We start from the raw sequence: 16,065 nt of genomic DNA, 5'->3' as shown, positions 1-16,065 counted from the left end.
GGGAAGGCCAGGGCCAAGAAGTGGGAGTGGGTGGGTAGGGGAGCAGGGGCTGGGAGGGTATAGGGAACTTTTGTGATAGCATTTGAAATGTAAATAAAGAAAGTAATTTTTAAAAAACCCTAAAAACAAAACAAAACAAAGCAAATACCTGCTTGAAATAGAGTATTCGTCTGGATTGCTACTGAACATCAAAGCTTTTACTTTAATATTCATGTTTTTTTTCATGTCTTCATATTATCTGGGAGATTGTATAAACATTTTCTTCAAGTTCTTTCATGGACTGTTTTTTTTTTTCTTCTTTCAAGAAGCAAGGTTTTTTTTTTTTTCAATTAATTAATCTATTTATTCATTTTACAGCCTGATCACTACCTCCACCTCCCAAACACCACCTCACACAGTCCCTTACCCATCTCTACTCCCCTTCTCTGTAAAGGTGAAGTGCCCCTCCCCAACCCCAGGTATACCCCTCAACCCTGGCACATCAAGTCTCTGCAGTTAGGTGCACCCTCTTCTGTTAAGTCCAGAAAAGGCAGCCTGGTTAGAGGAATAGACAGACAACAGCTTTAAGGACAGTCGCCACTCCAGTTGTTGGGGAGCACACATAGAGACTGAGTTCCACATCTGCTACATATGTGCCAGGGGCCTTGGTCCAGTCCGTGTAGGCTCTTTTGTTGGTGGCTCAGTCTCTGCGAGCCCCTCTGGGTACAGGTTAGTTGACTCTCTTGGTCTTGCTGTGGAGTTCCTATCCAGCACCTCAAGACCCTCCAACTTTCCCTCAGCTTGTCCATATGAGTGCCTCAAAGTGTTGGCTATGGGTCTTTACATCTGTTTTAGTCAGCTACTGAGTGGAGCTTCTTGGAGGACAGTTATGCTAGGCTCCTGTCTGTAAACATAAGAGAGCATCATTAATAGTGACAGGGATTGATGCTGTCCATTGTTTGGGTCTCAGATTGGGCCAGTTATTGGTTGGCCATTCCCTCAGTCTCTGTTCTACCTTTGTACCTGATTTTCTTTTAGACAGGACAAATTTTGGATCTTGAGTTTTATGGGTGGGCTGTTGTCCTTACCCTTCCACTGGGGAGGGAGGCTCCTGCCTTGCTATAGGAAGTGGCGTCTTCAGGTTCCATATCTCCGTTACTAGAAGTCTCAGCTAAGGTACCTACATTGACTCCTACGAACCTTCCACAACATCCTTAGTCATCAGGGAAATGCAAATCAAAACACCTCTGAAATTTCATCTTAAAAGATTCCCCACCATGACACAGGAGCACGTGTTCCACTATGTTCATAGCGGCCTTATTTGTGACAGCCAGAAGCTGGAAAGAACCCAGATGTCCCATGACAGAAGAATGGATACAGAAAATATGGTTCATTTATACAATAGAATACTACTCAACTATTAAGAACTAGGACATCCTGAGTTTTGCAGGCAAGTGGATGGAAATAGAAAATATCATCCTGAGGGAGATAACTCAGACCCAAAAGGACATTCATGGTATGTACTCACTAATAAGTGGATATTAGCCAAAAAAAAAAAATGTACAGAATACCCAAGATACAAAAAGGTCAACAAGCTGAAGGGTCCAAGTGAGGACTCCTCAATCCCACTTTGGAGGGAGAAGAAAGCAATCACAAGTGAGGAGGGAAGGAGGGACCTGAGATGGAAAGTGGATGGTGTGGAGAGGGAGAGGAGAACCTGATCTGGGTTTGGGTGAAGAAAAAGGACTTAAGCCCTGAGGGCCAGAAAAAAGTATTGAAACAGGCAACCTCAGGAGGTAGGAGGTTGGGGGACCCTCCAGATTGCACCAGAGACCTGAGAGGTGAGACTCTCAGGACTCAAAGGGAGAGACCTTAGATGAAATGCCCAATAGTAGGGAGAGGGAACTTATAGAGCCCACCTCCAACAGGAAGATAGGGCATCAAATGAGGGAGGGGTTGCCATTCCACAGTCAAAACTCTTACCCATAATTGTTCCTGTCTGAAAGAACTACATGGATGGAAATGGAGAGAAACCTGAGGAAAAGAAGGTCCAGTGACAGGCCCAAAGGTAGGATCCAGCTCAAGGGGAGGTCCCAAGGTCTGACACTATTACTGAGGCTATGGAGGAGGGTGATCCTGTAGGAGGACCAGCAGTCTCAATTAATCTGGACCCCGAGATCTATCAAACACTGGACCACCAAACAGGCAGCGTACACCAGAAGGTATGAGGCCCCCAACACATATACAGCAGAGGACTGCCAGGTCTGTGTTCAATCAGAGATGATGCACCTAACCCTCAAGAAATTGGAGGCCCCAGGGAGTTTAGATGTCAGGTGGGGTGGGGGATGGAGATGATGATTAGGGAAGATGGGGCTCAGACCCTCTCCCCGAGCCTAGGGTAACCCTAACTGTGGAGGGGACCCCTACAGATTTCCTCGTTGATACTGCAGCAGAATTTTCGGTCCTGAAAGAGCCACTGGGAAAATTAAGAAACAAGAAAACCATAGTTATTGGGGCCACTGGTCATAAGCCATATCTTGGACCACTGATAGGAGAGTTGATCTAGGAAGAGACCAAGTAATCCATTCCTTCCTCGTCATCCCTGAATGCCCCACCCCATTATTGGTAAGAGACTTACTATCAAAATTAAAAGCCCAAATAAGCTTCTCCTCAGAAGGAACCACAGTCACTTGGAAAACCCCCACCTCTATAATTTTAGCTCTAAAATTAGAAAACGAATACAGATTATATGAGCCTCCAGTCCCACCTAGAAAAGTACTGGAGGGGACCTGGTTAGAAAGATATCCCCAAGCTTGGGCAGAGACTGGGGGCATAGGAGAAGCAAAAAGGGTGCCTCCCATCATTGTGACGCTAAAAACTGGTATGACTCCAATCGGGGTACCATAATACCCCATCACATTTGAAGATTCTTGGATCTGGGTGTTCTGGTCTCCTGTCAGTCTCCCTGGAACACTCTGTTGCTGCCAGTTAAAAAGCCAGGCACTAATGATTATCAGTCAGTGCAAAACCTAAGAGAAGTTAACAAAAGAGTACCAGATATTCATCCTACTGTTCCTAAGCCTTACAACCTGCTCAGTTCTCTCCCCCCTGACAGATGATGGTACATGGTTCTGGACTTGAAGGATGCATTCTTTTGCCTAAAACTACATCCCATAAGCCAGGTAATTTTTGCTTTCAAGTGGAGAGACCCAGATTCGGGACAGGCTGGACAGCTAACTTGGACGTGTTTGCCCCCAGGATTCAAAAACTCTCCTATACTCTTCGATGAGGCCCTCCACTGAGACTTAGCACCGTTCAGGTCAGAAAACCCACAAATTTCTCTTATCCAGTACCTTGATGACCTACTTCTTGCTGCCACCAACGAGCAAGAGTGTAGCCTGAGGACTGAGAGATTACTGGCAGAATTAGGTGAATTAGGATACAGGGCATCTGCAAAGAAAGCCCAGATTTGCCAGACAGAAGTAACCTATTTGGGTTACACTCTCAGGGGAGGGAAGCGCTGGCTGACAGAAGCTTGAAAAAAGACTGTGACTCAAATCCCTACCCCAACAACCCGGAAGCAGGTGAGAGAGTTCCGGGCATGGCTGGGTTTTGTAGGCCACCCTGGCAGCCCCACTCTACCCCCTCACTAAAGAGACTGGGATTTTCTCATGGACCCCTGATCATCAGAGGGCCTTTGAAGAGATCAAAATGGCCTTACTCAGTGCACCAGCCTTAGCCCTGCTGGATCTGACCAAGCCCTTCACTCTTTATGTAGATGAAAAAACAGGGATAGCTTGAGGGGTCCTAACCCAAGCCCTGGGGCCATGGAAACGATCTGAGGCCTACTTGTCAAAGAAACTAGATCCAGTAGCCAGTGGATGGCCATCTTGCCTAAAAGCCATCACTGCTATGGCGCTACTTCTCAAAGATGCTCTATAGTAGTAGCCCCCCATGCCCTGGAAAGCATTCTCAGACAACCTCCTGACCGCTGGATGACTAATGCCCGCATGACCCATTATCAGAGCCTCTAGCTAACTGAAAGAGTGCAGCTTGCACCCCCTGCTATCCTGAATCCTGACACCTTGCAACCGAAGGCCAACAACTCCCTACCGGTGCACCAGTGTATGGACATCCTGGCAGAAGAAACTGGAACCAAGAAAGACCTCACTGACCAGCCATGGCCAGGGTGCCTCAACTGCTACACGGATGGTAGCAGCTTCATTGGTGAAGGTAAGCAAAAAGCGGGGGCAGCAGTTGTCGATGGGAAACAAACCATCTGGGCCAGCAGCTTGCCTGAAGAGACATCAGTCCCAAAAGCAGAGCTGATCGCACTCACCCAAGTGTTGTGGCTAGTGGAAGGAAAGAATATCAATATCTACACGGAGAGCAGGTATGCTTTCACCACCGCTCACGAACACGGGGCAATTTATAAACTGAGGGGGCTACTCACATCTGTTGGAAAAGATATTAAAAATAAAGAAGAAATCTTGAGCTTACTAGAAGCCATACACTTGCCAAAAAACCTGGCCATCATACACTGCCCTGGTCACCAGAAAGGCCAAGATGCCACAGCAAAGGGAAATCAGATGGCTGACCTAGCCGCCAAACAGGCGGCCCAAGGAGCTATGATATTCATCGCTAGAGAGAAAAACAAGGAACCTAAGGACCACTATGAACTCAGAAACGCAGGCTTCGACTATACTCCAGAAGATCAGGAACTGATAAACTACCTGAGATATATGGGTATTCTCCCCATGGAGTGGCAAGGACCCAAGATGGTCGCTCAGTTTTGCCCACCAAAGAAGGGCAACAGTATGTAGCTAATCTACACCAGCTCATGCACCTGGGAACTAAGAAGCTCAAGGAAATTGTTAAGAGCTCAAAATACTATGATATAAAATTGTCTGATGTTGCCCAAGATAGTGTTGATAAATGTAAAGCCTGTGTCCTCACCAATACGGGACACCACAAGAGCACCCCTGGAAAGCGGCTAAGAGGCGACCAGCCAGGGGCATACTGGGAAGTGGATTTTACTGAAGTTAAACCAGCCAAATATGGTAATAAATATTTATTAGTTTGTATAGACACTTTTTCAGGGTGGGTTGAGCCTTTCCCACTAAGCAAGAGACCGCCAATGTTGTGGCAAAGTAGATATTAGAGGAAATCTTTCCAAGATTCTGCTTATAGACCCCAGAGTTCAGGACAGGTAGAAAGGATGAATAAAACATTAAAAGAGACCTTGACTAAACTGGCCTTAGAGACTGGTGGGAAAGAATGGATAGCTCTCCTAACCTTTGCTTTGTTCCGAGTACGGAACACCCCATGGAAATTTAAGTTCACACCCTGTGAGCTTCTCCCCTTAGTAGAAGCAGGAGGAATGCTTGACCCTGATGCCCCCTTTCCTCAACCCCTGCTAACATGTTTGAAGGCCCTAGAATTAATTGGTCAAAAAGGACACCTGGGAACAGCTAAAGGAAACCTATGAGCCAGGAACCACTGCTGTGCCACATAAATTTCAAATAGGAGATCTCATCCTGGTCCAGCAACTTTGAACCCAGATGGAAGAGACCCTACCTGGTACTCCTAACAAGCCCCACCACCATCAAATTTGACGGCATCCCAGCTTGGAGCCACATGTCCCATGTAAAAGCAGCCCCTCCTGCAGCCCAAGATGACTCCTGGAAGCTGGAACAGACCGGTGATCCTCTTAAGCTACATTTACAACGCCTGCGCCTCACTGAAAGCTAAGAACCCCCATCAGCCTATGACTCTCACCTGGCAGGTACAATCACAAACTGGAGACATTGTTTGGTCTACCACTAAGGTTGCCCCCCCCCCCCTAGGAACTTGGTGGCCCCCTTTGTTTCCTGAAATTTGCAACCCGACAGCAGGATTAGACTTTTGGGGCATTCCTGCGCTGACTCATGAAGAAATTCGGGTGGAAGAAGTGCATTTACAAAAGAGGGTCTCCCCGGAATGGGGGTCTTTCACTATGACGAAGACATGCAGAGCATATTTATACCTTTAAGACCAGTCAAAAACCAAATGAGGTGGCTACACAAATCTTATAAACTCATACCAATCCAAGAATTTTACTTTTTCTACCTATAATTTCAAGATAAAAAAAGCACTTTGTCATTTGCTAAACACAATAATCACGATTGCAGAGAATTTTCTAGGAACAAACTGCTATCAGCTCATTTGCCTTAGAACTCAGAGGTTGAAGACTCTTTGTAAAAAAAACAGTTTTTCAGCAGGGCCGCTCCTGCTGTGCTTGATTTTTGGCTAAAGTGAGGGGCCTCTCTCAGCGTCCACTGTGCAAGCTGAGAGTCAGCAGTTAAAGTTTTAACCATTTATTTTTTCTTTTCTTTTCAACATGAAACATAGGATAGTCAGTCATTCAGACAACGAAACAATCATTCAGACAACAACAACAACAACAACAAAAACCCACATGTATTGACACATGGTTTTGGTGCATCAAACATAGACAATACAAAGAGGGTAGAGAACTCAATGTAACCAAAACTAAGGATTTCTCCTGTAGGGGCCAGAGAGAAATCAGGATGTCTCCTGATTCCTCCCTGTCCCTGAGAGAGTTCCAAAATCCATTTTCTTTTTTCCTTTCCTTTCCTTTCCTGCTTGTAAGAGGTGGCTTGTCAAACCAGGATTAAAACCCAAAATTCTCTAACAGCTTCTGGCAGGCATCCAAAACTTCCAATTTATTTAATCTGAGGGCAATTCTCTGAGAAAACACACAATCTCTATACACTAAATGTCTCAAATAGCCTAAAAGTTTACCATGCTGAATCTTTTTTGAAGCTATCATAAGCCCACACTTAGTCAAACATTTTACAGCCATGTGTAAAACCTGCTCTCGACTTTCTGCAACAACAAAAAACATCATTCACAAAATAAATTCTATATGCTTGAGGATATGATTTTTCAAATTCCAATAAAGCCTTATCTATGAAATTTTGGCACAATGTAGGATTGGGGAGTTTTAAATAAGGTAACAGTAAAAATTGAGCTATATTTTGAAATTTAAGAAATATCTTTATTTCTTTAACCATAACTTTTGATTTTACCTAAAGCATCAGAATCCACAACTTGAAGTTTTTCTATTGACTGAGGCTGTGTCCTATAATGAGGTCCACAGTTCCTGAACGGGGCTAAGAGGCTGCCCCTTATCTAGTTTTTTTATCTTATTTATTTCACCCACTTCTTTAGTGAGCAGAGTCTCAACTTTATGGGAGTTTGATTTACATTCATTCCTCGAAGGTTCTCTTTACCTCAGCATGGGCAGAGACCTGGAGGAAGGCCTTTGTTTCCTGAGGAATTTTTACAATTCTTCCTCAGGTGCTTGGTTTTTTACAATCGAAACATGCAGCTTTATTCCTCTGAGAACGCTTTTCATTCTCACAGGTTTTCTCTCTTTTTTTAAATTTATTTATTATTATTTTCTTTATTTACATTTCAAATGCTATCCTGAAAGTTCCCTATACCCTACCCCTGCCNCTGCTCCCCTACCCACCTACTCCCACTACTTGGCCCTGGCCTTCTCCTGTGCTGGGTCATATAAAGTTTACAAGACCAAGGGGCCTCTCTTCCCAATGATGGCTGATTAGGCCATCTTCTGTTATGTATGCAGCTAAAGACATGAGCTCAGGGGGTACTGGTTAGTTCATATTGTTGTCGCACCTACAGGGTTGCAGCCCCCTATAACTCCTTGGGTACTTTCTCTAGTTCCTCCATTGGGGGCCCTGTGTTCCATCCAATAGCTGACTGTGAGCATCCACTTCTGTGTTTGCCAGGCACTGTCATAGCCTCATAAGAGGCCACTATATCAGGGTCCCTTCAGCAGAATCTTGCTGGCATGTGCATTAGTATCTGGGTTTGGTGGCTGATGATGGGATGGATTCTGGCATGGGGTAGTCTCTGGATAGTCCATCCTTTTGGCGAAAGTGGAGTGACAAACAGAGTGTGGATTTGAATATAATTTGTCAAATAGAGCATCAAACTTTTTATACAGAAGAAAATAGGGAAGTTATACCAAACAGAGGAATGCAAACACAGAAGGACTGGCAGGAACCAACTGGGATAAAATTCAATGTTAATAGTTGGGATCAAAAACAGCTCCACCTAAAGTTTTGTCTAAATTTTGTCTCTGTACCTATATCCTTTTCTCACAGGTTTTCTCAAAATTGGCGCTGAGTTTCCCTCCTTTCACCACTACAGTGTAGACCTTTACTAAGGCTTGTGAGACATCTAAACATGTTTTAATGTCAGACTGTCACACGGCAAAAAACTTACTCGCCATCCTCAAACTGACGATTCTTTATCAGTGGACCTACAGTGCCCTGACGAGATCCTATCCTTACCTAAGAAGTAAAGAAGAAAAAAAAAAGGGAAAAAAAGAGAGAGAAAGACTTACCTATCCGATGTCCGGTTCGAGGCGCCAGCTGCCCCAGATGAACCTCACTTGGGTCCTTGATCCACGGACAAAACTTGGGTTTGGTTACAAGTGGGCAAGGAGTCGATGAAAGTGGAGTGACAAACAGATGCAACACAAGGGAGTGTGGATTTGAATGTAATTTGTCAAATAGAGCATCAAACTTTTTATACAGAAGAAAATAGGGAAGTTATACAAAACAGAGGAATGCAAAAACAGAAGGACTGGCAGGAACCAACTGGGATAAAATTCAATGTTAATAGTTGGGATCAAAAACAGCTCCACCTAAAGTCAGCTTAAACTTAGAAGCCAGGGGTAAGGGCTTCATTCCCTTGCCATAGTTCCTATAGCCCACCTCCCCCTTAGGCCATTGTAAATACTTATGTATGGGAGTAACTCAGCTATCTATACTTCTAAGTATCTACTCTGGTTCCTCCTTAGATCACAAACTTCCTTCTTCCTAGAGAATGGCAAATTCCTGTGTAGGGCAGGGACTTAGCTATCCATGCCTAGGGTTGGCTCAAGGACTGCCTAGAATCTAACTTAGCTATATGTCAAAAAAATCAATCCTTAGGAGAACTTATAATAAAGCAATATTAAGGGAAAGCACACATCTGTTTCCCAACTAAAGCAAGAACATTGGAGCATTCATTATACAGGATGCCACGATTCCAGGAGACTAAGTTTCCATGAACTTTTCACCTTGGGACAGCACCCAGGTTTGGGGGTCCTGTTGCACTTGTCACTACTGGAGCAGATGTAGCAGGTAACCTAGACCCAAAAGACGTGCACAGTATGTACTCATTTATTTGTGGCTAATAAACCATAAAGTACAGGATACCAACCATACACTCCACAGACCCAAAGAAACTAAACAAGGAGGGTTCACGTGAGCATGCTTGAATCTCACTTAGAAGCTGGGATAAAATTGTCATAGGTAGAGGGAAGGAGAGACCTGGGTGGGAGAGGAAATGTGGAGGAGAATGAAGGTGTTCGGGAACATGTGTGGGGAGAGACAGGAGAGAGGGCCAGAAGGCCAGGAGAATGAATCGAAATCTGCAGCTGATGGGCTAGGGGACATCTATAGGAGGTGTCAAAGAAGCAAGTTTTTTATTTACAAGTTCTTTTTTCAACTTAAAATGAAAGTTGTTCACTTTATGAATTAAGTTATATATTTCACAATTTCATGTATGTATGTGATGCATTCTGATTCTTTTCTGTTCTCTTCTCCTTTCTAATGTCCCTCCCAATCCTATCATCTCATCCCCATGCCTCCTCTCCCCATGACTCATGCTCCTAGGTTCATGACTTTTGGTCTTGCCTTGTGATCCACTCAGTTTAACCAGGTCTGTTAGTGGCAATATCCACTGGAGACTGGGTGTCACCAGGGGATGGACACACAACTGCAGGCAAGGTTACCCACTTCCCAGTAGGAAACACTTCAGCAGTGAATGGTGGGAACCACTGAGCCTCTGCCACACCCAGGTCTGGCAGTCTCTGGGCTAAAGTTGCTTGTTCCTTTAAAGAATTCTCTTAATTACTTATTTTAATGAAGTTACAACTTTCCAAGTATGTCTGAAAATAATATCTACAAAGTCTTCAGTCATTTTCTGCTTCATTCATTGTTTTCATTTGTCACCTTTGAAGCTCATTCTTTGGTTTATGTTACATGTTTTCTAAATCTGTTTCCTTACAAGTTATTGTCACAGAAGGTCATGTCAATATTCTTGTTGTTGTTCATTTAACAGTTTTTATTTTAATGCCATTTTCAAGGAGCCTCAACAAAGTACAGATAAGTATTTGTGTTCTGTTTGCTTCTTGAAACTGAAGTTGACCAACTCCTTTTTCTGGTCAATGTTTCCAACTCAAATAACTTGATTATATGAATTAAATACCACAGGTATCTTCTATAAATCTATTGGCTGCCTCATTATGGTAAATTTTAATTATTTATTAAAATGCAGGTGTCAATAATAGGCAATTTATCAATGCAAAAGAAGCTTATGCCTTGCTTATTTTTATGTTAAATATTAGGGATGTGAATTTCTCATTCAGATGAAATGCCATATATAGTTTTTCTGCTTTATTGGAATTACCTTCAGAAAAGAGTTCATAAATCTGTGTAAAATTCTTCACTTTCAATTTTTTCCACCTATCTAAAACGGCTATGTAGTATCTCGTTGAAAAAGAATAGTAATAACTAGATAAAACCACATTGATGCAGTCAAAGGTAACACCATCGTGCCTCACTGAGAAGGACGCACACTACTAATTATAAAGAGAAGTAGCGACTGCAATCCAGGATCTTACTTTTTATTGCATGGTGATGACAAAGTCTGTTATAGAGTAAATCTGAATGTCAATTAAGCTGTAGCAAGACAAGAAAGCTTTGCAAATTCAAGGCCCAAAGATAGCAGGGCAGTGTAGCCAGAGAAATAATGTGTTCTGGTTTGTGTTTTTCAGGGGCCACGAATCCTTGTTTAAACTGGATGATAATTGGAAGTGTATTCATCATTTCGTTTTTGGTTTCATGCATCATCATCAGTGCTGTTTTCTATATTTATTTCAAAAAGAAAAGGTAAGCTATATATATAGCAAGCTGATGTCACAGAGAAACTAGGTACAATAGAGCTAGATAGGAATTTTATTTTAAATTCCAGGGATTCTGGAAAACTCCATCCAGAATAGTGAAGGGAAACTTGTCTCCATGTGCTGGACAGCTCCTGAAATTCAATGATTCAAAATGTGACTGCTGGCAAGCATTTTATATTGTACTGACTTGAGTATATTGTTTTTGAAACAAACATGTTCATTTTTATATTATGTGTGTGGTTTAACTGTGTGTTTTTGTATGCTACATGTGTGTTTGATGCCTGTGGGGGACTGAAGAGGGTGTTAAAACTCAAGTTGCAGGCAGTTGTGAAACCTCCATAAGGGTGCTGGGAGCTGAACCAGGGTCCTCTGATCAAGCAACAACTTGCCATAACTGATGAGCCATCTCTCTATCACAAGCTTAAGATTCTTTATTGAGAATAAATTTTCACAGAAAAAAGCACAAGGTCCAGAGAAATTGGTGGGAGAGAGATGTAGACCAAGAAGCCTGAGACAGATCCAGCTGAGCCATAAGGTGATACGGCAATCTTACTTTATAGGATTAAAATAATAAAATACACACCCATTTATCCAGCTCCCTGGTGGACTGCAATGCACGATGGGAAGATAAATGGAAATAAGATACTAGGCAGTAGCAGTACAAACTATAGACATAATTGGTAGCATGTGATTTGTTTTGCTGTCATTATATATATATTGGTTTTTTGAGACAGGGTTTCTCTTTATAGTACTGGCTGTCCTGGAACTCACTCTGTAGACCAGGCTGGCCTCGAACTCAGAAATTCTCCTGCCTCTGCCTCCCAAGTGCTGGGATTAAAGGCATGCGCCACCACTGCCCGGATATATATTCTTTAAATTTAAAAACCTTTGGTGTACTCAGAATGGCTAAGATTAAAAATTCAGGTGACAGCAGATGCTGGCGAGGTTGTGGAGAAAGAGGAATACTCCTCCATTGCTGGTGGGATTGCAAGCTTGTACAACCACTCTGGAAATCAGTCTGGCAGTTCCTCAGAAAATTGGACATAGTACTACCGGAGGACCCAGCAATACCTCTTCTGGGCATATATCCAGAAGATCTTCCAACTGGTAATAAGGACACATGCTCCACTATGTTCATAGCAGCCTTATTCCAGAAGCTGGAAAGAACCCAGATGTCCCTCAATAGAGGAATGAATACAGAAGCTGTGGTACATTTACACAATGGAGTACTACTCAGCTATCAAAAACAATGAATTTATGAAATTCTTNGGCAAATGGATGTATCTGGAGGACATCATCCTTAGTGAGGTAACCCAATCACAAAAGAAGTCACTAGATATGCACTCACTGATAAGTGGATATTAGCACAGAAGCTTAGAATACCAAGATACATTTTGCAAAACACAGGAAAACCAAGAAGGATGATCATCATGTGGATACTTCATTCCTCCTTAGAATAAGGAACAAAATACCCATGAAAGGATATAGGTACAGAGACAAAATTTAGAGCTAAGATGAAAGGATGGACTATCCAGAGACTATCCCATCCGGAAATCCATCCCATCATCAGCCACCAAACCCAGATACTAATGCACATGCCAGCAAGATTCTGCTGAAGGGACCCTGATATTGCGGCCACTTGTGAGGCTATGCCAGTGCCTGGCAAACACCGAAGTGGATGCTCACAGCCAGCTATTGGATGGAACACAGGGCCCCAAATGGAGGAGCTAGAGAAAGTACCCAAGGAGCTGAAGGGGAATGCAACCCTGTAGGTGCAACAACAATATGAACTAACCAGTACCCCCTGAACTCGAGTCTCTAGCTGCATATGTAGCAGAAGATGGCCTAATCAGCCATCATTGGGAAGAGAGGCCCCTTGGTCTTGTAAACTTTATATGACCCAGTACAGGGGAAGGCCAGGGCCAAGTAGTGGGAGTGGGTGGGTAGGGGAGCAGGAACGGGGGTGGGGTATAGGGAACTTTTGGGATAGCATTTGAAATGTAAATAAAGAAAATAATAATACATAAATTAAAAAAAATAAATTACAAAAAAAAAAACTTTGGTATATTTGTTCCACAACATCTCAATCCAAGGAAACGCATAAACCAAAGAATCTTGAGACTCTTATCTATACTCTAGAAGGTTCTCTCAGGGGAATGGGGTAGATGTGCCTTCTAAGACAAGAATGAAGGAGCATTTTGGAGAGTCTGCTGTACTAGTCACGATGACATGTCTAGACTCAAGAGGTAGAAAAGAGGAGAAGGTGTTAGGGCTATCTATACTCAGGATGGAACCTCCTGAGTGACAGCTGTGGAGGAAGAGTAAGAGGTGGGATTTATCTCACTCAAGGTAAATGTTAAAGCGGAAAGGCAAGGCTAGCACTAAAGAAAACCTGTACAAGCATGTGAAGGAAGAGAGAAACAGCAACCTCTGCAGGAAGAATTCAGAATTCTGTCTGGAACACTGCCATTTTTAAATGTCTACTTTACACCCCAGTATCCACATGTATAAACCTGGGCTTTCTGGAACAGATGGTAAGTTTTGTAATATAGAAGATATGACCACCACTGAGGCAGATCATAAATTATTGGTTTCACAACTTAAGGTAAAAATATTAGTCAAGTTCTACTAATTTGGTCAAACTCTCAAGGGGATTTTCTTGTATAAATCTCTCAAATTCTAATAGCCTGCTTTTGCAATGTTCTGCGGTGGAGGGGGTGGGGAACGTTTGGTCTGTATTTGGTTTATTTGTATATCAGTGTTATGGTTCTGTAGGTCAGAGAACTCACCGGAGCCATCACCAACACAGATGCCTAACCCACTCTCAACACTGGTACCCATACCACCATCAATAGAGACTGAGAACTTAATGAGACATCGTCGCCAGACTGAGACATAATTGATTGTATGTGATTTTTATTCTGTCACTGCATCTTTAAATTTAAGAAGTTTCAAAATTTTGAACATGCATTCACTAGCAGCAATTATCATGTTAGAAATAAGTGGAGATGAGAATTTGTTTCGAGTGTGGTTTTATTTATGTTAATGTCTTTACATTTTGAAGTTAAAATTAGATTTAACTGATACATAATAATTATAGATATTTATGGAGTATCATGTATATTTTGATAGCAAGTTAAACTTATCTGTTTACTCAGACATTTATCATTTCTTTGTGCCTAAAACTTTTCATATCTTTCCTGTAAGGTTTTTAAAATATGCAGCACATAGTCATTATCTATAGTTACCCTCCTGTGCAGTAGCTCAAGAAAGTCTCACTTCTAACTATATACTTAGTTATGATCACTTTTTCCACATCTCTCCTACCCTCTACTAACCCAGTCTCTAATCAATACCATTCTACCCTCAACTCTATGACATGAATTTTGTATTTCTTATCTTGATCAGATCATTTACTACTTGTCTTTAAGTACCTGGATATTTTTTTGGGGGGGGGGGCTTGGTATGGATGAACCCTGAGTTCTATCCACATTGTTGCAAACGACAGAATTTCCTTTTATGGCCAAATAATATTCACACAGCTGTGTGTATCATGTTTTCTCACTCTACTCATCAGTTCTAGACAGGTAGTTAGTTGCTTTAGTCTTGTGAATAGTGTTACAAAAAAATGTGGAAGTCCAGATATCTTCTCAATATTTTCAACTATTGATTTCTTTTCCTTTTCAATATATATCCAATAATGGGATAGCCTGGTTATATAGCAGTTTTATTTTTAACTTTTTGTGAATCCATGGTGTTTTCAGTAATGGCTATATTAATTTATATTTCACCTACACTTTGTCAAGATTCCTTTCTCCATATGCATACATCAATTTTCTTCGGTGCCTTAAATAATAAAAGTTCCTGTGTGGTAAGCTGCTACCTTCTGGTGGTTTGATTTGCATTTCCATGATGACTAATGATATTAAGCATTTTTCATGTCCCATTAAATGCCATTTTGTATGCCTTCCTTCAGATATGCCTATTTAAGTTTATGCCATAAAATCCAGTAATTTTTATTAAGTTCTTAAGTCCCTAATAAGTCTTTAAATATCAAAGTCTTGTCAGATGCGGATTTTGCAAATATTATATTTGATATTTATATTTAATACAATTCTATACTTATAGAATTTGATATTTATATTTAATATATATTTGAAAGCTATATAATGCAATATATCATATAAGTTTTCAAATACAGTATTTGAACCTTCCCTCTAGTTGGATTTGATTTTTGCAATTTCTGTGAGAGACAGCTCTGGTTTCAGTCTCTTGCATGTGGGTTATCCAATCTCTCTAACACTATTCATGGACAACACTGTCTTTTACCAGTACGTGTGTGTGTGTGTGTGTTTGTGTGTGTATTCTTAGCATCTTTATTGAAAATTAGTACTCTGTAGATAGGTGGGTTTATCACAGAGTCTCTATTCTGTTCTGTTGGTCTATGTGTCCCTGTTTTGTTTCCATGCAGCTTCATGGTACATTTTGAAGTCAGGAGGTTTCCAGGGTTCTTTTGCTAGTTTTGTGTAGAACTGCACTGAAATCATATGAACTCTTTGGATCACTTTGAGTAGTGCAGATATTTTTGATGAATTGAATTCCCCCAGTACTTCAGTACAGGATGTCTTTTCAGTGTGTGTGTCTTGTTCGGTTTCTTTGTCTAATGTTTTGTGACTTCTTTTTCACTGTGGAGACCTTTGGGAAGGCTGACAGCCATTTCAATGTAATTTCTCTCACCTAATCTTTGTTATACATTTCTTCTAGTCTCTCCTCTAGAAATCTGAGTGTTTTCTCTGTATCTGAGTTGTGTAAGTTTCCCTGACCTAACGGTCTAGTTTCTTTCGTTCGTTTGCTGTCATGAACGATACCTTGTTTAGAGTGAAATCTTGGTGGCTGTCAGTGGCGAGGAAAATTCCTGGGTATTGTGATATGCTGATGTTTGGAATGATTCTCAATCTTCATAGAGTTGAGCTGGCTAGTTTTCTGTCAACTTGACACAAGATAGAGTCACTGGAGAGGGAGGGAGCCTCAATTGAGAA

At 41.8% G+C, this 16,065-nt stretch overlaps 1 protein-coding gene across 1 annotated transcript in view; it reads left to right on the top strand.

Moving 5' to 3' along the window:
* The window catches only part of LOC110329421 (OX-2 membrane glycoprotein-like), a 38,053-nt gene extending 24,128 nt beyond the window's left edge, over window positions 1–13,925 (top strand). The window contains exons 4-5 of the mRNA XM_029544888.1: window positions 10,898–11,012; window positions 13,802–13,925. Coding sequence (XP_029400748.1) covers window positions 10,898–11,012; window positions 13,802–13,925 — 239 coding nt within the window. The remainder of the gene's footprint in view (window positions 1–10,897; window positions 11,013–13,801) is intronic.
* The last annotated feature ends 2,140 nt before the right edge of the window (window positions 13,926–16,065 follow it).

The sequence above is a fragment of the Mus pahari genome, chromosome 12, assembly GCF_900095145.1.
Source record: "Mus pahari chromosome 12, PAHARI_EIJ_v1.1, whole genome shotgun sequence".
Taxonomy (NCBI): Eukaryota; Metazoa; Chordata; class Mammalia; order Rodentia; family Muridae; genus Mus; species Mus pahari.
Note: the sequence above shows the minus strand (reverse complement) of the source record. Positions and strands in the feature narration are given on the sequence as shown.